Source organism: Rattus norvegicus, chromosome 19 (genome assembly GCF_021556685.1).
Source record: "Rattus norvegicus strain SHRSP/BbbUtx chromosome 19, alternate assembly SHRSP_T2T, whole genome shotgun sequence".
In the NCBI taxonomy this organism is placed as follows: domain Eukaryota; kingdom Metazoa; phylum Chordata; class Mammalia; order Rodentia; family Muridae; genus Rattus; species Rattus norvegicus.
The window spans coordinates 18,425,062-18,449,195 of NC_141552.1; the positions used below are offsets into that span (position 1 = coordinate 18,425,062).

At 43.4% G+C, this 24,134-nt stretch overlaps 2 protein-coding genes across 14 annotated transcripts in view; one reads left to right on the forward strand and one right to left on the reverse strand.

The window, feature by feature from the left end:
- LOC147998961 (disks large homolog 5-like) overlaps positions 1-24,134 on the forward strand; it is a 133,020-nt gene that overhangs the window by 104,729 nt on the left and 4,157 nt on the right. The window contains exon 1 of one of the 4 annotated variants that reach the window (XM_087595746.1): positions 23,601-23,757. The exons of the other annotated variants lie outside the window; for them this stretch is intronic. Within the exon in view, the coding sequence (XP_087451872.1) occupies positions 23,631-23,757 (127 nt within the window). The 5' untranslated portion in view covers positions 23,601-23,630. Of the gene's footprint in view, positions 1-23,600; positions 23,758-24,134 lie in introns of those variants that run through there. 4 annotated transcript variants of the gene reach the window in all.
- LOC147998964 (disks large homolog 5-like) overlaps positions 1-24,134 on the reverse strand; it is an 81,511-nt gene that overhangs the window by 2,641 nt on the left and 54,736 nt on the right. For 3 of the 10 annotated variants that reach the window (XR_015643832.1, XR_015643836.1, XR_015643835.1), the window contains one exon: positions 6,975-7,512. Coding sequence is in view for 2 of the 10 variants with exons in the window: in XM_087595939.1 (XP_087452065.1) it covers positions 334-493; positions 1,537-1,618 (242 nt within the window). In the remaining 8 variants the exon portion in view is untranslated. Of the gene's footprint in view, positions 1-333; positions 494-1,536; positions 1,694-6,973; positions 7,513-15,204; positions 15,274-17,533; positions 17,755-20,659; positions 23,851-24,134 lie in introns of those variants that run through there. The other 7 variants (XM_087595939.1, XR_015643831.1, XR_015643837.1 and 4 more) reach the window with 7 other exon arrangements.

Genomic DNA, 24,134 nt, shown 5'->3' on the forward strand with positions numbered 1-24,134 from the left:
GAACACTGTGGGACCTGTCACCTAAGGGTGCTGCCATGAGATGATAGCATTCAGTCACCTTCCTAGCAAGTACAAACACTCTCCATAAACTCACAGCACCTAGAACCTTGCAAAGCTACCACCTGTCAAGGGCTTTCCAATTGTACACTGGGAACTCATGCCCAAGTGACTTTATCCCTGAAATCTTCACTCAGATCACAAGTTCAGATTTTCAACAGGTGGAATCAGAGGGTCCATTTCCAAACTCACTCCTCAGTAAGGGTCAGGTTCTGCATCTCCTCTCTATGGGAGATGAGGTTTAGAACAAGGTCGTTTTCTTGGAGCAATGCATACCTCTTGCTCATGGATCCACCTGTCACATAAAGGAGGCGATCTGTCAGCTCATTTCTCTCCTTGGTAGTTAGCTCCAGTTCTCTATTCAGCCTCTCCTCTTCCTCATTGGCCTGCACCTTGTTTTGGACATTTTCAGGGGATGACGTCTGTCTGCAGGCCTCTGTAAGTAGAAGAATACAAGTGAACCCGCATGGGGCGAATGCATAGAGCATACACAGACCACAGTGTCGCCCAAACAGGAGAACATGCTTGGAAGCCAGTGTCACTGCAAGGAGTTTGGTCTATGTGTAAGAGGCATCTTAAGTGGATCACAGTTCCCCCACTACTATATACAGACCAAGAGATGTGAGCAGCCAGGTGTTCCCTATGCCCAACCACACAGGCTTACAAGTACCAGAAAGATGCCTTCTCCAGGATTATTATCAGGTACGCAGGCTACAACCTGGTTTCAGAAGTCAGATCATCAATTCAGCATCCACAATGACTTGATTGATCAGGGATACTCAGATATCCTACACTGTTACTCTAGTCCAATGACTTTGCATTAAAAAGTCATATAGGGGGAGGACATGGTCAACAGACTCATTAATTCCCCCTACAGAAATGACAAATGCCCCAGAAGTGCCAATAGGTTACAAGCTCTTTCTCTACCTGCTCCGTATAGTTGGCTACTGTAGAAAAATATCTGCCACACAGAACCTCTAATATATGAAGGTAAGATTGGCCCCGTCAGCCAGAGGTAGTCAAAGGAGTTCTAAGAATATAAGGTCATGGCCAGGAGCACAGTTCTCTCCCTCTTACTACTGTCAGATAGTCACTGAATTTAAAGAAGCAATGAAAGTGAAGTACATTGATGCCCTGTTTAATTCAGAAAAGTTATACACTCCATGACTACTTATGGTGTTATTATATCAATTTAACATACCGAATGCACTGTAAAAGTAAAGACTAGAAGTTCACCCAATAATAGCATAGGCACTGCCATATCCTCCATGTGGTTATGGAGAAACTAATGATGTGAAAACCTTGACTTTCAGGAATTGTGATAATCATGGAATTCAATATCTGTGGAGATGTTCCAGTGGTTGTGGCCCATTACTAAAAAGGCCAGCGGAAGACCCCCACACACAAACCTGACAGGAAGCTCAACATACACTGCCCAGAACTTACTCCACATTCCCCATGTCCTCTGTCCATCATTACCTTTAGGTTTCGTTTGCTTCACTCTAGACTCTTCTCTATCAACATCAGCTCTCCCAAAGCGCCTACAAAGACGGGCAAACATGTCTGTGGATATATCCTTTGGACACTAAGAGAAAAAGTATGGAATTGGTTGTCACAACGGTACTGGTGACATCACAGGGATTCCAAGGTCTCTCTAGGAGACAATAGAATGTCCACGAAGGGACGGCTGATGTCATGGAGAACAGACTTTGCCTCCCTGCTAATGTTCTCCCTGTACTGAGCAAAAGCTGATGGACCCTTTTCAGGGGACTTCCTTGTGGCATAGCCACTGAGCACCACATGCTTCCAAAGCCAAATTTGGCTCTAGGCTTGATTGGAAAAACCTAAGTCATTGCTATGTATCTAAATGAGTGCTTCCTCCCCAATCCCTGCACAGAAATGTTTCATCCTACCTCAAATTCTCCTCAGTCAGCAATATTACCCATTAAAGATTACTGAGAAATCACACCAGTTCCTATAAGTAGCCAAAGAGGTCTCCTGTCTCATCATGTGCAGGTGCATGAAATCACATGCAGAAATAGCCTGTAGGGTAGGTTGCGATGTGGGTGTGTGTTATAGGTACAACCTGAAGCTTTGTGCTTAACATTTGACAGTTGCCACCAGATTCCTTAGGAGAAAGAATTGCATTCATTATGGTCCTGGCAACAATGTGGTGATCTGTTAGCAGAGGAAACTGAAATATTGGATTCACCAGTGAATGCACCCTCAGGCTGAGTGTGGGGCTCTCCTCTTTGCACTTAAGTTACCAAAGCAGGATTGCTTACAGGCTTCTCTAAGCTATAATGTGTGATTTCATCTGAAAAATAAAATAGTCAGCAGATGTGTGTGTGTGTGGGGGGGAGGTGCAGCCAAAGGAGTAGGACAAGCTTAGAGACATAACTCAGTGGACAGAATAAGAAACAAGCATCTTCACTTCTGTTTCATGGATCACCCCACAAAACACAAAAGCATCTATCGTACTAAAAAAAAAAAACCAAATTATTTTATTGAATGCATACACTAAAGTATTAGTAGCAAAGCTCAAATTTTGGGGGCAGATCCATGACTTGAACTATCTTCCGGACAACATATAAAGCAATAAATAAATAAATAAATAAATAAGAAAAATACAGAAAAAATACAAAAACACAAAAAGCACGAGCCTCTCATGTGAAGTTACAGAAGAGTGATCCAGTGGTCACTTCTGACCAGGCCATTTTAGCTGTGACGGTGCATAGTGACCCTTAATTTGATGGGTCCTACATAAAGCTTTGTGCAATATTGTCATTTTAACAAACCTCATCCAGAATATACATAACGACACAGGATATGATCACAATGTCCTTGCTGTGTATCAAGTTATTTTTCTGTGTCCTTGATTGTCAGGCATATTACAGCAAAATCTGAGATGGCTGGTAGACTTGGAAGAAAGTGGATATGAAAGATCCCCATTTATATATCAGTACAGCCATTTCTTAAGAATGAGAATCTTTTAAGCTGGCCTTCGCTTAGACCCTTGACATTAGACAATAGAGCAGAAAGTACAGAAAGCACATTCCCACCCACTCTCTAGGAAGCTGCCTGACCATAAGAACAGAGGGTATAGAACATATTTACTGCAGGGCAATTACAAGACAGGAAACATCTCTGGGAAGCTGACTGACCACTATAGAAGTGAGATATCCTTGGTACTGAATGCAGCTGTGCTATAGGCTGACATCGCTATAGCCTTGTCCTGGGAACTCCAGAAGGGAAACACCTGCCAAGACAGATATCCTTGGTCCTTGTCCTGGGAACCCCAGGATAAGAAAACATATATCAAGTCAGACGTCCTTCATACTGAAATAGCTGCATTGATGTTGTTACGGCCTTATCCCAGGAATTCCAGGACGAGAAACATCTGCCTAGATATCCTTGGCACCGAAATAGCTGAGCTAATGAAACTGTGTAATCTTAACTGACTATTTAAGCTGTACATTTCTGTTGTTTGAGCCTCCTCACATCCCTCCTGCGTGAGGACTGTGTCAAGCCCCAGTGCATTGGTATCCCAAAGTAAACCTCTTGTTTTTACATCAAGACTGAGTCCTGTGTGTTCATGGGGTGGTGATTGTCCTCAGGACTGGAGCGAGAGTCTCCTCTGTCTGAGGGTCTTTCAGATAAAGCTATAGTTGTGGGTTACACACCTCAGCTCTCATTGGCTAATGCTGTCCTCACAGTCCTTGGAGGCCCCTTTGTAAGACTACCTGTTGGAAAGTGGAAGCAGCTTTATTTGAGCTCAAAGTGAACAGGACGAGCAACTTAGAGAACAAGATGGGGTAATTGAGACCCTGTCTAAAACCAGCACAGAAACCCACCCTTCAATCAAAGCATCATCTACCAATTCTTGAATTTTTACCATTCTCTGCCAACCAGTCTTTCATTCAGGAAAGGTAGAAAAGAACTGGAAATGATCTTTGTATTCTAAGGACCTCGATCTGTCTTTCCTTAGGTCAACGTTAAGAACAAATGAAATGGGTATCACCATCTGAATAACTTACTATTACCTACTCAGCATTTCTAGCCTAATACTGTGCCTATGGCAATCTCAAGCTTCCCCGAGTGTTGCTGCCCCAGCAAGAAGAATGAAGAACTGAGGTCAAACCCCAGTGAACCTTTCAAGGGGTTAGAAGAAAGCCATCAGAGATACTGAACTTCTTTGTCCTTAGATTAAATCAAGATGATACAACATGAATAGATTGTGCTATTCAACCTTACATCTTCCACACAACCCCACCTATCTGAGTTCATTGCTTGGCAGAATTCATGCCCCACCATCCTAGATATTTCTTGATTCATTGCTGCCAAGGGCCAGGTTTCCTGAGTTTTGTTTTTTATAGAATTGGGTGTAGTCAATCATAGTTGCCCTCTGTAAGAAATGACAAATATCTATAATAACTGACCACACTGTACTTGTGTATACAAGTACAGTAGTGGAAAATTCAGCATAACTGAGGAGTGGGAAATCACCACTGTGTCCTGGCCTTTCTCTGCCCATATCACAGCTCACAGGCAGCTGGGGCAAACCTTGAGTTCCTCTGTAGAAACAGAGTGAGGATGAATGGACACTGAGCAGGCAGAGCAACACAGCTGATGCAACTCAGTTCCAGCAACAAACACATTATTTGTTTCCCATCTTAACAGCTTGTTTTGAGGACTTGTCCCCACACCTAGCTTAAACACAGCAATTTTCATACATGCCAGCCTGCTATTTCATATTGTTGCTGTAATACGCCTCCACATCATAGATTTCAAAAAAGAAAGATAATAAACCTGACAGTGAGAAGGGTGATGCTTGTCAACATCTAGTGCGTTGGCGGCCCAGGTACGGTCACAAATAACCAGGACACAGGGGATGCAGAGCAAAGGCAGATGCAACTGCATGCAGCTGCAAGTTTATTAACCCTTATATAGGCATGAATATGAATTACCTCACTTTCCCTTTTGGCAAGATATAATAAGATCGTTATTCCCATGATACCAGGAACAACCGAGGCAAGACTAGGCAAAGAAGTAAGACTAAGCAAAGGCTTCTTCTTAAAATATCTGTATAGCAAATCACCCCTCTTCCTAGTATCACAATATCCTTGTCATAACCCAGAGAGCATGAGAGCTGCTTCCACAAAATAGGACATAGTACAACATAGTGTGAGGTAAAGTGAGGAAAACATTTCCTTCTCAAGGGCAGCGTTCCAGCCCCTGCTTGCATCTCTCAGCAGTCTTTCTTTGATCCTGTCTGGGAAGTGTATCTCAATGACTCCACAATTTCTTTCTTTGTTCTTTTGTTTTAAAAGTAACACTGTCTATAACACAGCTAAATGTCCTCGAAGGGGTTTAATCATGCAAAAAGAAAGCAATATAATATATAATATAGGCAACCTTTAATGAGTGTATCTATTTTCTTAGGTGTATTTTTCAGATATCTTCCCAGATCTGGATTTAACTTTGGTAATTGTTATCTGTCTAGAAAATCAGGAATATCAAATAAATATTTCTGTTTTCTGGCGTAAAGTCCTCGGGAGTAAGAACTAATGATTTTGGAATTTGCTCCGTGTCTGTTGTTATGTCCCTCATTTCATTTCTGATTTTTAATTCATGTATTGTCTCTCTTGTGCATTGTTAGTTTGAGGAAGGGGTTGTCTCTCTTGTGGATCATCTCAAAAAAAAAAAAAAGAGGAAGAAAAGACAGCTCTTGCTTTCCTTGACTTTGTATTTTTCTCTTTGTTTCTAAAGGCTTGATTTCAACCCTGAGTTTATTGCCCTTCATCAGATCCTACCAGACTCTCTATGGGATGAGGCTTTGCCTCACTTGGTAACAGCAGCATGGAATAAATGAAGCTTCTGCTGATCTCTGTTGTGGTGTTGCACATCACAATCTCACCGAAAACCATGCATAGCCTGGTTTTAGGCTCTATAAAAGCGGCCCACTATTTCAGTGTTCCCTGCAAGGTGCCATGGAACGGTAGTAACATAATTCTGCAGGCACATCGACAGGTTTCTCCACGGTCTTCTGGGTCATTTGATAATAATTTATAGTGAGTTCATGGATGAACACACACACACACACACACACACACACACACACTTTACTGACATGGTGCATATTCTTTGCACACCAAAAATAAAGTGAGCGTTACTGAAAATGCACCAGTAGGGCAATCCATGGAGGGAGCTGTGGGGAAGCTGGGGCTTAGAGTTACTTAAAAGACCGATGCAGATTCTCCTTCTATTGGAGGAGAAACTTGATAGACAATGTGGTTCTTTATTTTCTTTCTCTAGAGCACACAGGACTAGGGTGGCAGCTAGGGCTTTGAGCATGTTTGGCAAGTACTGTAGCACTGAATTAAATCCTAGGGCTGGAACCCTATTAATCATCTACAACAATTACAGGGCAGGCTGGATGACGACACTCAGCTGACAATGTGGACATCTCAGGACAGTCACTGGACAATGGCTGACACACTTGTCTGGAGACTGGAAATGTTTCTCGATCTTGGAGAGGAAAGAAGGACCCTCCAACTACACTGAACTCTAAGGAAGTTTATTCAGGTGAGGGATGACAGGGACTGTTTTGTCTCACGTCACACATGTCAGTAGAAAATATCCTAGGTATTGGATGGCGCTGTTAGCATTAACAGAACAAAGCCCATAGTGTTGGGAAGATTAATAAATTATGAGTAGGATTAGAAAACCCCAAGCCTCTTCCAGGTTCTAGGAGAGCAAAAAAAAAAAAAACCATGAAATACAGCATTAATGTGATAGTTTGGTTAAATCTAGTTACTAGTTTCTATTGTGATACCTATTGTCAGTGTCTGCGCCAACAGTGTGTGAATATCAGGTGTAGGTTTGTGGGGTTGAAAGAAAACACGTACACGGGTCACCCCTTTTTAGCCAGTGCCACCAAGGCTTTACTGAGATCTCCTTATATACCAGAGGCAAAAGCTGTGGAAAAACAACAAGGCAGGTGAAAATCCCCAACCAGGAAAATAGGACAAGTCTGTGTGGTGAAAGTTCCAGCCCAATCAGGGGCATAAACAGCTTCTTAAAAACAAGAAGCAGGAAAGCTCAGTGGGGAGGAAGGGTGCCATGGAAAATCCCAGCCCCAAATCAGGGGCTAAGAGCAGCTGTCAAAGGTGTAAACAATTTCTTGCTATAGCAGGCTGAAAGGCTCAGCGAGGGGGGAGGGAAACACCAAGGTAGGGCCCAACAGGAGTCTTCACTGGTGGCTCTAATGTTTCACTTTCCTCTGCCAACTGGCCTCCACACTGTTTCTAGGACCATAATGATTTCAAGTCTTCCTCATAAGGAATTTTGTGGCAACCGTTGAATGCTAAGCACAAGGCTTCATGAGTGTTCCCCTAACACACACCCATGTTGCAACCTTCCATGCAGGCTATTTCTTGATGTGATTTCAAGCACCTGTACATAATAAGACAGGAGAACATTTTGAGTGCATATTCAAACTGGTATTATTTCTCAGGAATTTTTAATGGCTAATATTGGTGAAGGAGGATAATTTGAGTTAGGATGAGACATTTTTGGGCAGGATTTGGAAGGAAACATTCATTTAGATGCATAGGAATTACTAAGGTTTTTATAATCAAGCCTTGAGGAAAATTTGGCTTTGGAAGCAGGAGGTGCTCAGTGGCACTGCCCCGGGAAAGTCTCCTGGAAATGACACCTCAGCTTATGCTCAGTACAGGGAGAACATTAGCAGGGAGGTAAAGTCTGCTCCCCATGACATCAGCTGTCCCTTCTTTGACATTCTATTGTCTCCTAGAGAGTTCTTGGCGTCCTCTGCTATGTCACCAATGTTGTAGTGACAACCAGTGCCCTAGTTTCTCTCAGTCCGAGTCTGGCAGATACACCCTAAGACATGTTTTCCAGTCTTAGAAGTGTTTTGGGAGGGGGGATGTCGATTGTGGAGAGACTAGGGTGAAGGAGTCTGACCTTTCGTCTCACAGAAATGATGGACAAAGAAAGTGGTTCTGCGAAATGTGGAGTAAGTTCTGGGCAGTGTCTTTTGAGCTTTCTGTGGAGGCGGGGGGGGGGAGGGATAGTGGGGGTCCTGCAAGCTTAAGCTGACCTTTCTAGCAATTGGCCACAACAACTGGAGCATCTGCAAAGGAATTGAAATTCCATGAATATCACAATTCCTGAAAGTTATGGATTTCAGAACATTAATTTTCCCATCCCCAAAGAAAGGATATGGTAAGGCCAATGCTACTCTTCTGTGAACTTCTGGCCTTTACTTTTAAAGTTGATTTGTGGCTTGTTTTTTGTTTGTTTATTTATTTATTTAGTGGGTAATATTATTTATTGCCAAAGTCAAACATCTGGGTTACATCCTGGGACCCATATGACAGAAGGAGAGAAATGGCTCCTGAAAGTTGTTTGGTCATGTGCTGCACACACACACACACACACTCACACACACAAACACACACAGACACACACACACACTCACACACACACACATTCACACACACTCACACACATACACACTCACATTCACACTCACACTCACATACACACAGACACACACATACACTCACACACACACACTCATACACACACATTCACATACACACACTCATACTCATACTCACACTCACACTCATACACACACAAACTTTAAAACAAAAGTAATTTTTCTTACAGTCTGATATAATTGGTTCTAATAAAAAGACAGCCTGAGTGTAGTTACTATGTAATTAAATAGTACTCATGCTCTCAGGCAAAGAGTTTAAAGTTTATAGGTACCTAATAAACTAGCATTGGGACATATGAAGAACATTTAAATGTTCAGCTGAAATACAACGAATAGCTAATTTAATTTGTTAAAAGTGAAAGCATACATAATTCTGAAGGTTTTTATACTAGTTTTATTATACATATAACTATGAAACAGAAAACATACATATTTGATCAATGAAATGAGGAAGATTGATTTAATGAACAGAAACATGGATGGTACTTCAAAATTTCCGTGATTACATATTATCTATTTTATTCCCTCCACAATAGCAAGAAACGGACATTATTATTTATGCAACATTACAAATACTTAAACCGAGAAAATATTAATTGTTTGGCCTGCTTTTCTGAGCTTCCTTAAAGATATAGTTAATTGACAGAGCTGTGGTTTAAAATTAGGGTACATATTATTCTGTTTTGAATGTGTGCCTTTTCTTTCTATTTTTTTCTCCATCTTTATTAAATTGGGTATTTCTTATTTACATTTCAATTGTTATTACCTTTCTGGGTTTCCAGGCAAACATCCCCCTAACCCCCCTCCCCTTCTCTATGGGTGTTCCCCTCCTCAATCCTCCTCCCATTACCACCCTCCCCCCAACAATCCCTTTCACTGGTGGTTCAGTCTTGGCAGGACCAAGGGCTTCCCTTTTATTTCTAGTGGGTGCTGCTCTCCCTGCTCCGTGGGAAGTGGATGGGGGGAAGGCCCGGGCCTGAGGTGAGTTGGAACTGGGGTAGAAAGGCATAGGGCCTCCTAGGTGAGAATGTCAAGCTGCTGCTGCAGCCACCATGGAGAAGCCCTTGTTCCTGTTGCAGGGAGGAGAGTCTGGTGCCCACAAGATGGCTGAAGGGGAGCTGAGAGCAGACAGCTTCATCACCCGCCTGCTGGACGTATGAGGATATCGTCCGGGAAAAATTGTGCAGATGACTGAAGCAGAAGTCCGAGGGCTGTGTATCACATCTCGTGAAATCTTTCTTAGCCAGCCAACAGCTGTGAACACAGGTTTCTTTTGGAGAGCAGGCCTGTGCAGGCCCAGAACCTAGGTGGGACAGTTCAAGCTACCCTTTTTCCATGGCCAATCTCAGATCATATTCAGAAAGTATTTCTTGGGCTAAAGAGATGGCTTAGTGGTTAAGAGTACTGACAGCTCTTCCAGAGTTCCTGAGTTCAAATCCCAGCAACCACATGGTGGCTCACAACCATCTGTAATGAGATATGATGCCCTCTTCTGGTGTGTCTGAAGACAGTCACGGTGTACTTGTATATAATAAATAAATAAATAAATAAATAAATAAATAAATAAATCTTTAAAAAATAGAGTATTTCTTCCAGGTGATGGATTTCCAATTTATGGAATTGAACTAACTTACTGATGGTGGAAGTGACACAGAGAGTTAAAGTACAGAAGGAATAATCCAGAATGTCCACCAACAGTTGCTGTCACACCAGGACTTTTAAAATCTCAGCTGCTAGAGAAGCAATGTAGTCTTTGGTCATTCTGAAGCTTAGGTCTTCTAGTCATTATACGCTGACCATGACACAAAAAGAGTCATCTATATCAAAATAGAGAAAGTAACTAGATTCACACCACACTATCACATTACTACTGTATTTGAGGTTCTCAGTTAATATCTAAGAACCTGGAAGAGGCCTGGGTCTTGCTACACATACTCATAATTTATGTCCCCATTGTCAGCTGAGAGTCTTCATACAGCCTGCTCTGTAATTTTGTAGAAGATTAATAGTGTTCTAGTGAGCACAATGTGATTAGGAAATCGGGGGATCCCAGGAGCCTCTCTGACTTCTAGCACTCCATGCACTGTCAGATGCAGTCAGAAGACAAGGGGCTGTCGGTTCCAGGACTCTCCACATCCCTGCTGGGGTGCCATGCCCAGCCTGGAGAGTGAGGGTCGGTCCTGCTGTCCCCAGTCCCTCATGCCCAGAGCCTATCCACTGGCTGGCTGGGCTTGGCTTTCCTGTGCCTGGCCCTCCTTTGCCCATCCCTGCCCTGCCTTGCCCTGCCCTGTTGACTCTCACTACTTAGGCCAAAGAATTTGAGATTTGGGCTCCCTGGCCCTGCACTCAGAGCCTCTGGGAAGCAAGGAGACCCAAAGGGACAGACCCCAGGCCTGGCCCTGGACTCCTGCATCTCCCCCTACCCAGAGGTGTATTCCACAGTTCTCCACTCCAAGTTTAGTTTCAGGGACCCCAGCAGGTGGCGTTCTTTGCTGAGCCTCACATGTGAGCCTGGGATAGTGGTGGGATGTAAAGTGCTGGAAGTCTTTCAGAAAATTCAGGCTTTTCTCAAACTCTCTGACCATCCAGTGCCCTCCCTGGTTCACCCACCCTGTGGAAGGTGGGAATCCACTTTTCGATGTCCTGTGTGACTTTCCCTGCAGACTGGGCTCTCCTGCAGGAGATGCTTTCACATGCTTCTTTAAAAGCACCTGTTCCTCAGACTTAGATCAGCTGTGAAAACAGGCTTCTTCAAGTCAGTGTGCGAGCTCCCCCTCCCAGCTCAGAGCTGCAACACCATAGGATCCTCCAGCCCCAGTGCTGGGTGAGTCCCCCAAAGGACTTAGAGCAAAGTGCCCCTTCTGAGAAGTGACCTTAGAACAGAAAGTCCAGAAGTGACAGTCAACCCCCAAGTGCTTCTTCCAGGAGAAAGCAACCAGCTGTCCCTTTGAAACAGTGATGGCTCCCACATGACCCAGTTCTGTGATTGGAGAAGATTTTCTGGTACTTTGTTGCCCAGTCACAGTGGGGATACATTCTTGATCCATGCTCATTCCTACAAGAAAAGGTCCTCCTCCCCACCCAGGCCTTGAGGTGAACCCAGGTACTTAAAGATCAACGGACCAGAGAGAACAGAATGCAGTCCAGGGGAGAGGAGAGGCCAGAATGATCTTAAAGCAGAGAAAAGCCCCATATCGGCCATCTAACAACTTTAGGGTTTGTGCATATTGTGTACTTCAGAACCTTAAGGTCACATTTTCTGATAACACTTTTAGGAGAAGCAGAAGTCTACTGTGGGTGGGATTGTCCCAGGCAGGTAGGGGATCTGACTCTGCAGGCCTGGCCACCCTCTGTGTTCTCCTGAAAATAATTGTTGGTCAGCTGTCAATCTGAAGTGAGAATTTTTTTTAAATTTATTTAATACTTAATAATAATTCTTTGGTTTCCGGGCAAACATCCCCTCCCCCCTCCCCTTCCTTATGGGTGTTCCCCTCCCAACCCTCCCCCCATTGCCAACCTCCCCCCAACAGTCTAGTTCACTGGGGGTTCAGTCTTAGCAGGACCCAGGGCTTCCCCTTCCACTGGTGCTCTTACTAGGATATTCATTGCTACCTATGAGGTCAGAGTCCAGGGTCAGTCCATGTATAGTCTTTAGGTAGTGGCTTAGTCCCTGGAAGCTCTGGTTGCTTGGCGTTGTTGTACATATGGGGTCTCGAGCCCCTTCAAGCTCTTCCAGTTCTTTCTCTGATTCCTTCAACGGGGGACCTATTCTCAGTTCAGTGGTTTGCTGCTGGCATTCGCCTCTGTATTTGTTGTATTCTGGCTGTGTCTCTCAGGAGCGATCTACATCCGGCTCCTGTCAGTCTGCACTTCTTTGCTTCATCCATCTTGTCTAATTGGGTGGCTGTATATGTATGGGCTACATGTGGGGCAGGCTCTGAATGGGTGTTCCTTCAGTCTCTGTTTTAATCTTTGCCTCTCTCTTCCCTGCCAAGGGTATTCTTGTTCCCCTTTTAGAGAAGGAGTGAAGCATTCACATTTTGATCATCCGTCTTGAGTTTCATTTGTTCTAGGCATCTAGGGTAATTCAAGCATTTGGGCTAATAGCCACTTATCAGTGAGTGCATACCATGTATGTCTTTCTGTGATTGGGTTACCTCACTCAGGATGATATTTTCCAGTTCCAGTGAGAATTGTTTTTTGTCAACTCAAACGGATGATATTTCAAGTCTCACACACTATGTGACTTTACACACAGGGGACTTGAACTTACTTCTAGAGAAGTGACTATGGGCCGTCAGAGGGAAACCATTCTTGACTTTAGCATTCTGTCTGTATAACAGTCTACAGGGACTGGCTTCCTGGACAGACATGTTCAAGCAGACTCACATTGTTATGGGGAAAACCTGAGGCAAGAAATGTCCTGGGGACAGTGATTTCAGATTGTGCCTTTAGCCGGGAATCTCTGTTGTCATTAAGGCCTGCTAAATCATGTAACTAGTTCAGGGCATCTCTGCTCTAACAACTGTTCCGGGTTCTCCTGAGAAGAAGGCCTTACTTTAAAAGTATTTCACAGAGCAATGTTTCTCAACCTGTGGGTCACGACCCCTTCCCAGCCCCTTTTTTTCTGATACTTTCCCTATCAGATATGTTGCATATTATGACTTACAAGAACAGCAATATTAGTTACAAAGTCGTAATGAAATACTTTTATGGTGGGGGTGACCACAGCATGAAGTGCTGTATTAAAGCGTTTCATCATTAGGAGTGATTTGAGCCACTGCCATAGAAGCTGACACATGGGAGCAGACTCCTCATGTGAGTAGAGACCCATGGCAAGGGATACCGTGTCACACCCTAGAACCCAGAGGCAGAATCTACCCCAGGAGTCTGTGGGTCACCTTGTCTTAAATTCTTCCAGGGTCAAGAATAGCATTGATCATCTCAGCAGAGTCAGCTTGCACAGCCATATCAGGCCCATGGCTTCCCTGTACAGAGAAGGATGTGGGTCTAAGTGACAGCCAGTGAGACTGAGGGGACCCTGAATCTCATTTGCTTTGAGCTGTGGTTTCTTCACCTGTAAAATGGACGTGTTTCTGCTGAATTGGGTTGTAGTGGAGATTAACAGAACATACAACCTGCTCAGTGTCTGCCTGGCATGGACACCTGCTGGTTAAATGGAAGTTGTTCATGGTGATGCATTTAAAAGAAGAATCTCTAGCCCCATAGTGTTAGATGCCGGGTTGTGGGGAGCGGGTGTGGCGGCAATCCCAAGATGGTGCCCGGGACAGCTGCCAAGTCTTATGACTAGCACCTGACTTCCTCATACAACCAAAAGTAAGCCACGCCCATCGTGAGAGCTGCGCAGGTGCACCATGACACAAGATCAGGCCATTTGGCGTGGACCTATGAACTGAGACTATGTAGACTGGACTGATGGGGCGTGGTTACTGGTTTTTTAGTAGGGAGTGTCCTTGGGGGTAGGAGACTGCTGCTTGCATGCAGAAAGAAAGGTTCCTGAATAAACTACTTTGAGAAGAACTTCGTGGTGTCTCTCCTATCTGCAGGACGGAGACGGAGACGACACCGGTGCCATACAGGTATTGTAAGCATTTTGTGACTCTACGACCACCTCAGATTAAACCCGAAGGCTCTTGTTTAAAATTAAAAAAAAAAAAGAATCAAGTATAAATTACTAATATGAAAAAATCATAATCAGAATTGAGGTAATTCCTGTGAAGACATTTAGTTTTTCATTATTTTCTCCTTGAGGACTTCTCAATTGTCTTTCCAAAATGTGATGGCCACACAAATGGTTCCCAGTGGGTGTGATCTCTCTGTCCATGGGCCTTCCCAAAAGCTGCAGAGCCAATGTGTTGTTTTACAACACAAAATTCCAGACATTAAGTTTACCAATGAAGTCTCAGGAATCAGATGCTGAAGTCAAGTAAAGCTCCCAACTGTCCTTCCTAATTCACTGACCTCTCAGAAGAAGAGCATTCCTGTTCCCTCTGCACACTTTCTTAAAAATCCTTCAATTCAAAGACTTTCCATTGCATTAGTCATCTTCATTTCCTTTCAAGATATGCCTTGATCTCCTCTGGACCTAAGTGCACGTTTTACCTTTGCAATGAAGGTGTGTAGTAGGTGAGTCATATGGTAATAAAGTCCATGTTTGCAGTAAACAAACAACTTTTTCTTTAAATGTCTGTGCCATGGCAATGCTATACCACACACTAGTTTTTCACTAAATAATACATTCATAGAGATCACCGTGTGATCTAATATTTTGTAACATAACTTAGTAATGTTCTCTCTATTATAGAAATCAAGTTCTCTCATGTGTATTCTGGTCTTTTTTCTGTCCTGTCTGAGTACATCATCATGGGAATCCCAAGGAACATCAAACCTGGGCTTTTGAAACTGTTGCATGTGGCCAACCGGGAACCAAAACCACCCAGGAGACTACTGATACTTGACACACATCAATTCCCCTCCCTATTTTCATATAGTTTATGGGAAGAGGTCACCATTGCTGACCAAGTCTCATTATCCAACGTGCTACTAAATAGAACAGTTGGGGTAAAGGAGGTCACCCACAAAGCACAACACACCCATCTCAGATAAACATGTATGGTTTATTGAATCCAAACATCAATGAATTTCAGGACACAATTAAATGTCGAAACCTAAGGATAATAGATAGAGAAGAGAATTAAGATGTCTAGTTCATAGGTCCAGTAAACACCTTCAACAAATCATAGCAGAAAACTTCCATAAGGTAAAGAAAGAAAAGACCATAAAGGTACAACAAGCTTACAGAACATCAAATTAATTATACCAGAAAGAATTCCTGCATTCACACAATAATTAAAACACTAAATGCACAGATCAAAGAAAGAACATTAATAGGTGTAAGGTATTGAAGAGTTAAATTTCAAAAAGTCAGTCACAAACAAAGTCCTGACATGCCTAAGAGATTTTGAGATAGGGTTCACTGACCCGGCTATCAGCCCCCAAGGACACTGGCCATCTGAAGCCACCCTTTCCCCTTCCTTCACTCCCTGAGGATTAGTCATCCCCCTGCTGAGTGAGATGAGTCACCCTACACACATTGCTGAGATGCTAGATTACACGTATTCTCTGCTGATGTAACTCCGCGACAAAAGTAACTGTGCACCATTTGAATCAGCCAATCATGTGTAACCACGCGAAATCCCCTGGCTTTCCCTATATAAACCCCTGCCTTTAGAGGCTCAAGGTCGGCTCCATGAGATACATGTCGGCCCGAGATCTCTTTAATAAAGCTACCTCTTGTTGTTACATCAAGATCGGCTACTCGTGTTTCCTGGAGCACGCCATCCCGAGACTGGAGCAAGAGTCTCCCCAAATTTGGGGTTCTTTCAGTATAAATATCCAGTAACAAAAAAATTCAGACGTATCTGAATTACACCAGACTTCACAACAGAGACTCTAAAGGTCAGAAAATCTTGGGCAGATGTAATGCAGACGCAGGCTCCTATATCCAGCATAATCCTCAACCACCATAAATGGAGAAACCAAGATATTTCTTGTCAAAACCAAATTTAATGAATCATTTTTTTTCCGGAGCGGAGGACCGAGCCAAGGGCCTTGAGCTTGCCAGGCAAGCGTTCTACCACTCAGCTAAATACCCAACCCTACAAAACCAAATATAAACAATACTTTTCTCTAAGAAAGCACAACAGAGGATAATAGGAGGAAAACTCCAAGACAATGAGCTAAACTATAACCAAGAAAAACCAAGAAATTAATCATCTCTCAATAATTTCAAAAAAGAGAAGCACACAAACATAATTTCACCTACAACCAGAAAAAGAAGAAAATGCAGCAATCATTGGCTTTAATATCTGATCAGATCGTCTTTCCCTAATCCCCAAGCTCCTAGGGGCCAAACTGCCAGCCAAAGTGTATGCAAGGATGCTCTATGGTTAAAGGTGAGGCCTATTGCCCCACCAAACACAGATCCTAGAGGAGTGAGGTGGGGATGGATATGTGTGGGTGCAGGAGCACTGTCACATAGGCAAAGCTGAGCAGAAATGGAATGTAAGGTATGATGAGGGGAGTGTGGAAAGTAGGACAATATTTGAAATGTAAATAAATAAAATAACCGATTAATAATAAATAGCCAAAAATAAAATAACAAGTAAAAAGGTAAATAAAAATTAAACCAAACCAACCAAACAAACAAACAAAAATCCCTGTAGTGTATTGGCCTAATGCTGCTTGTATTTTAATGCTAATTTGTAGAACTCAAGACTGGTTAACCCCAAATAACTGACCCTGCTCCCAGTTAACTGTGATTATAAAGAAGCCAACAGCCAACAGCAGCACAGCAGAGAGATGGGGGAGGTGAGCTTTGAGGGCTTTGCTAGAGAGGATCATGAGGAGGGAAGAAGGAAGAAGAAGCTGCCAGAGAATAAAGGAAGAACATGTGTGATGGAGAGGAGAGAGGAAGAGGACAGCAGCCATGGTTAAGGGAGAGGAGTGCCTGGTCCTGAGGGCTGTCCAAGGGGAACAAAGAGCAGCCAAGATGCTACACAGTAGTAAGAGCAGCTCTCAGGCGAGCAGAGATCAGCAGAGACCCCAGACCAATAAGCTACGCAAGCATAACTCCATCCAAACTCCCTCTCAATATCCGTGTCCTCCATGGGCCTGGCCTTAGCGTGTGTCCTGTGTCAGCACATGTGTCTGTCTCAGCTGACATCACTCTGCCCATCAGCCCGAGTCCAAGGAAACAGTGAGAAACTACACAGCCCACCAGAAGGGTTTTTGCTGTGGTTCTATGAAGTCCCAACAAATGCAGCTCAATTACAGAATGCAAGGCAGACCAATGCATGTGTGTCCTTAGTGCAGAACCCTTCATCACGTGTCCCTTCACATGCGTGCTTTAGCAGAACATCCTTTTACCTGTGTCTGCTTCAGTGAAACGTTCCTTCACACATCTGCCTTAGCCTTTCACCTGTGTCCACTTCAGGGAACCACTCCTTCAGGTGTAGAATTTCTCAAGATTAGCAAACCGCATACAGAACATTCAGAACAAAGCAAGGTGTGTGGTCAGCATGTCCTTGAGCCAAGTCCCTTCTCCTCGTCAGTGATGGCAGGCGTGTTACAGCAACAATATGAAATGGCTGGCAGACATGGAACAAAATGGCAAAGGCATTCTGGGGGATGTCAGACCATACCAGCCAGCAGGTCAACTGAATTTTTAAGTTTTGATGTTACAAGTGAATATACTTGACCTTCAAACACTGAGAGAGCCCATTATAATATGAACTATATGAACTAGGTCAAGACCACCTCTAGGGCAAAGGCCCTCAGCCTGGGGGTCGTGACCCACACAGGGTCTCCTATCAGATAGTTTACACTACAATAAAGATTCATTACAGTAGCAAATTTACAGTTGTGAAGTAGCGACAAAATAATTTTGTAGTTGGGGTCACCACAGCATGAGGAACTGTTCTAAAGGGTTGAGGCCATAGGAAGGTTGAGAAACACTGCTCTAGGAATTTATGTTTTCTTTCTCTTTCATATTTTTCAGACAGAATCTCAAATTGTAGCCAAGATTGGCTTGGCTTGGAACATGTGTGTAGTTCATGCTGGCATCAGACTTATGGCAATTCTCCTGCTTCAGCCTCCTACTCAGGAGCCTACCAGGGTGAGATCACAACCACGGGTAATGTGATTGCTGTTCTTGGCTGTCAACTTGAGTGTACCTGGAATTAACTAATGCCAAATGGCTTGATGCCCTGTGAGGGGGAGATCTCTCTCTCTCTCTCTCTCTCTCTCTCTCTCTCTCTCTCTCTCTGTCTCTCTCTCTCTTACTCTCTCTCCTTCCTTCTTTCTGTTTTCCTCTCTTCAACCCCCTCCTCTTGGTCCTCCTCCTCTTCTTTGTTTTTTTTTGAGACAGGGTTTCCCTGTGTAGCTCTGGCTGTCCTGGAATTCATTTTGTAGACCAGGCTGGCCTTGAACTCAGAGATCCACCTGCCTCTACCTCCTGGATGCTGAGGCTAAAGGCATAAGCACCATTGTATTTTTTTTCTTAATTAAATTTTCTGAAGCAAGAAGACCTACTTGTAATCCAAATCTTGGAGATCAGAAGATAAATCTTTAATTCAGATCTTTTGAGATGGAAAGGCCCACCTCTAATGTGGACCACACCTTCTTTTTTCTTTTTATTTTTTTCATCTTTATTAACTTGAGTATTTCTTATTTACATTTCGATTGTTATTCCCCTTCCCGATTTCCAGGCCAACATCCCTCAACCCTTTCCCCTCCCCTTCTATTTGTGTGTTCCCCTCCCCATCCTTCCCCCATTAGCGCCCTCCCTCCAACAATCATGTTCACTGGGGGTTCAGTCTTGGCAGGACCAAGGGTTTCCCCTTCCACTGGTGCTCTTACTAGGCTATTCATTGGTACGTATGAACTTGGAGTCCAGGGTCAGTCCATGTATAGTCTTTGGGTAGTGGCTTAGTCCCTGGAAGCTCTGGTTGGTTGGAATTGTTGTTCATATGGGGTCTTAACCCCCTTCAAGCTCTTCCAGTCCTTTCTCTGATTACTTCAACGGGGGCCCGGTTCTCAGATCAGTGGTTTAATGATGGCATTCAGCTACATATTTGCCGTATTCTGGCTGTGTCTCTCAGGAGAGATCTACATCCAGTTCCTGTCGGCTTGCACTTCTTTGCTTCATCCATCTTATCTAATATCTGTATAGGTATGGGCCACATGTGGGGCAGGCTCTGAATGGGTGTTCCTTCTGCCTCTGTTCTAAACTTTGCCTCCCTATTCCCTGCCAAGGGTATTCTTGTTCCCCTTTTAAAGAAGGAGTAAAGCATTCCATTTTGGTCATCCTTCTTGATTTTCATGTGTTCTGTGCATCTGGGGTAATTCAAGCATTTGTGCTAATATCCACTTATCAATGAGTGCATACCATGTGTGCTTTTCTGTGATTGGGTTACCTCACTCAGGATGATATTTTCCAGTTCCATCCATTTGCCTATGAATTTCATAAAGTCATTGTTTTTGATAGCTGAGTAATATTCCATTGTGTAGATGTACCACATTTTCTGTATCCATTCCTCTGTTGAAGGGCATCTGGGTTCTTTCCAGCTTCTAGCTATTATAAATAAGGCTGCTATGAACATAGTGGAGCATGTGTCTTTGTTATATGTTGGGGCATCTTTTGGTTATATGCCCAAGAGAGGTATAGCTGGATCCTCAGGTAGTTCAATGTCCAATTTTCTGAGGAATCTCCAGACTGATTTCCAGAATGGTTGTACCAGTCTGCAATCCCACCAACAATGGAGGAGTGTTCCTCTTTCTCCACATCCTTGCCAGCATTTGCTGTCACCTTAGTTTTTGATCTTAGCCATTCTGACTGGTGTGAGGTGAAATCTCAGGGTTGTTTTGATTTGCATTTCCCTTGTGTCTAAAGATGTTGAACATTTCTTTCGGTGTTTCTCAGCCATTTGGCATTCCTCAGCTGTGAATTCTTTGTTTAGCTCTGAGCCCCATTTTTTAAATAGTGTTATTTGTCTCCGTGAGGTCTAACTTCTTGAGTTCTTTGTATATTTTGGATATAAGCCCTCTATCTGTTGTAGGATTGGTAAAGATCTTTACCCAATCCATTGGTTGTTGTTTAGACCACACCTTCTGCTGGCTCATATCAAGGACATGGAAGAAGGAAGTTTGCTTTATTAATTCGCCTACTTCTTCAGGATTACTGCATGTACTGAAGACCAGCTTAAATATCCAGCCTTATGGACAAAACCGTTGGAGTCCAGGGGTTGCCCCATAAACCACACAAACTCTGACCTCACTTAGACAGGGATGGTTTATTGAATGCCCACCCTAAGACTGATCATCAGAGACATAGCTGAGAATTTGTCAGGCTACGACCCTGGACATTTTTCTATGTCAGTTTATAAAGACTAAAACTGTGAGGTCATAGGCAGGTGCTGGAAGGGCTGTCTGGTTGTCAGCCCTGACTCAAGCCATTTTAGACAACAAAGGTTCATACTGACTTTTTATCTGTTTAAAGATTTATTTATTTATATATAAGTACACTGTAGCTGTCTGCAGACACACCAGAAGAGGGCATCAGGTCTCATTACAGATGGTTGTGAGCCACCACGTGGTTGCTGGGATTTGAACTCAGGACCTCCGGAAGAGCAGTCAGTGCTCTTAACCATGGAGCCATCACTGCAGCCCTCATATTGACCTTTAATTTTATTGGTCCTACATGAAGCTTATAATTATGAAATTTAAGATTAAGAAACCTCACAACATAAAGAACTTCCTTCCAGTGGTTCCGGAATGGGTGGGTGGGGGAGCACCCTCGAGGAGGCTGGGGAAGGGGGTGGAATGCAGGGTTATTGTAGGGGAAACTGGAAAGGGGGTTAACATTTGAAATGCAAATAAACAAAATAACCAATAAAAAAAAACATACACAAGTTATGTGATCATTCCTGACCCTGCTCTGAGTTAAATTATTTTCAGACAATCATGACAGACAGACATAGTACAGCAAGAATATGAACTATCTGGCAGGCATGGAACAAAATGGCTACAGCTATGCTAGGGGGATTGGCTTCAACAGGGGCAACTACTGCAATTTGGACCTTCCATTCCTTGTTGAATTAGCTGTACCACAGCCTATACACCATTCTAATAAATTTTCTTTCTCTATATACAGTCATTCTAGGAGGGATGATTGGTTATGCATTGTTAAATGCAATGCTGATCATTAAACCCCATCACTTCCACAGCAATATGTAAGTTACTGAACAACTGAACAAAAATTAAAATTTACTGCATTTATTGCGTGTGTCAGCAGGCATAGGGAACACTTGGCTGCTTACATCTCTTGGTCTCTATAGAGTAGTGGGAGAACTGAGACCCACTGAGGAGGTCTCTTAAGCATAGACCAAACTCCTTGCAGTGACACTGGATTCCAGGCTTGTTGTCCTGTTTAGGCCTCATTGTGGTCTATGTACATACACTCTATGCATTCTCCCCATGCAGGTTCACATGGACTGAATTCAGAAAGGTGGGGATGGCAGAAAGATGCATGGTTAAATAGCCCACCAGGTTCACATTGTATCAGCTTGATTTAATCTAAGGACAAAGAAGTGGAGTTTCTCTGATGGCTTTCTTCTAAACCCTTGAAAGGATCACTGGGGTTTGACCTCAGTACTTCATACTTCTTGCTGGGTCAGCGAAACTCAAGGAAACTTGAGATTGCCATAGGCACAGTATTATGCTAGATATACTGAGTACGTGATACTAAGATGTTCAGATGGTCATACCCATTTGCATGAGTTCTTAATGTACACCTAAGGTAAGAGAGATCAAGGTCTTCAGAATAGGAAGATCATTTCCAGTTCTTTTCTACAGTTCCAGTCTGAAAGACTGGTAGGGAGAGAAGGGTAGATAATCGAGAATTGGTGGATGATGCTTTGAATGCAGGGTGGGTTTCTGTGCTGGTTTAGACAGGGTCTCAAGTATCCCATGTTGCCCTCTTCCTAGCTGGCCAGGTTCACTTTGAGCTCAGATAAACCTGCTTCTACTTTCCAGTAGACAGTCTTACAAGAGTGGCCTCCAGGGACTGTGAGGACAGCATTAGCCTTTGACAGTTGAGGTGTGTAACCCACAACTATAGTTTTGTTATAGCCACTTTGTTCCATGTCTACCAGCTATTTCAGATTGTTGCTGTCTATGCCTGACAATCACGGACACAGAAAAATAACCTGATAGAGAGCAAGGACATGGTGATCACATCCTTTCCTGTTCTGTATGTTCTGGATGAGGCTTGTTAAAATTCCAATATTGCAGAAAGCTTTATATAGGACCCATCACATTAAGCATCACTGTGCACTGTTCTATCTAAAATGGCCTAATCAGAACTGACCACCAGATCACACTTCCTGCAATCCTCATATGAGAAGCTTGAGCTTTTTGTTTTGACTTTTTTCTTTCTTTCTTATTTGTTGCTGTATAAGTTGAGAGGAAGATATTTGGGGCCATGGATCTGCCCCCAAAATCTGGGGTATGGATCTGATCAATCAGTGTTGGTGTGTGCACTCAATACAGTATCCATTTTTTTACTGTGACAGATACTTTTGTGTTTGTGGGGAAGCCCATGACCCAGAGCACAAGTGCTGGGTCCTTGCTGTATCCACGTAGTGATGTGTATAGCCTCGTCCTACACCTTTATCTGCACCCCCTATATCTCTTGACTATTTTATTTTTTTGATAGAAGCTCAGCTTCTGATAGAAGGCCTGTCAGCAGTGCTCCTTTGGCGACATTAGCGCAGAGATGAGAACCCCACAAGCAGCATGAGGTTCCCTTCATTGGTGGCTCCAATATTGCACTTTCCTCTGCCAACTGGTCTCCACACTGTTCCTAGCACCATAAAGACTTCAACTCTTTCAACTAAGGAATTTTCTGGCAATTGTCAATTGCTAAGCACATGACTTCATGAGTGTTCCCCTAACACACACGCATGTTGTAACCTACCATGCAGACTACTTCTTGATGTGATATAAAGCACCTGTACATAATGAGACAGGAGAACTTTTGACTGCATATTCAATCTGGTGTGAAATCTCCGGAAGTTTTAATGGCTAACATTGGTGAATGAGGACAATTTGAGTTAGGATGAGACATTTTGGGGCAAGATATGGAAGGAAACATTCATTTAGATGCATAAGAATTACTAAGGTTTTTATAATCAAGCCTTGAGGAAAATTTGGCTTTGGAAGCAGGAGATGCTCAGTGGCTCTGCCCCAGGAAAGTCTCCTGGAAAGGGCACCTCAGCTTATGCTCAGTACAGGGAGAACATTACCAGGGAGGCAAAGTCTGCTCCCCATGACATCAGCTGTCCCTTCTTGGACATTCTATTGTCTCCTAGAGAGTTCTGGCATCCTCTGTGATGTCACCAGTGTTGTAGTGATGACCAGTGCCCTAGTTTCTCTCAGTCTGAGTCTGGCGGTTACAAGCTAAGACATGTTTTCCCGTCTTCGCAAGCATTTTCGGAGGGGGAATGTCGATTCTGGAGAGACTAAAGTGAAGGAGTCTAGCCTTTCGTCTCAAAGTAATGATGGACAAAGACAGCACTTCTGGGGAATGTTGAGTAAGTTCTGGGCAGTGTATTTTGAGCTTCCTGCCAGGGGGGCTGCAGGCTTAAGCTGACCTTTCTAGCAATGGGCCACAACAACTGGAGCATCTGAAAAGGAATTGAATTTCCATGAATATCACAATTCCTGAAAGTCAGGATTTCAGAACTTTAGTTTCCCCATCCCCACTGGGAGGATATGGTAAGGCCAATGCTATTATTCTGTGAACTTCTGGTCTTTACTTTTACAGTGCATTTGTTATGTTACATTGTATAATAACACCATCAGGAGTCATGGAGGGTCCTCCTTTTCTGTGTTAGACAGGGCAGCAATGTACTTCACTATCATTGCTTCTTTAAATACAGTGGATATCTGACAGTAGGAACAGGGGGAG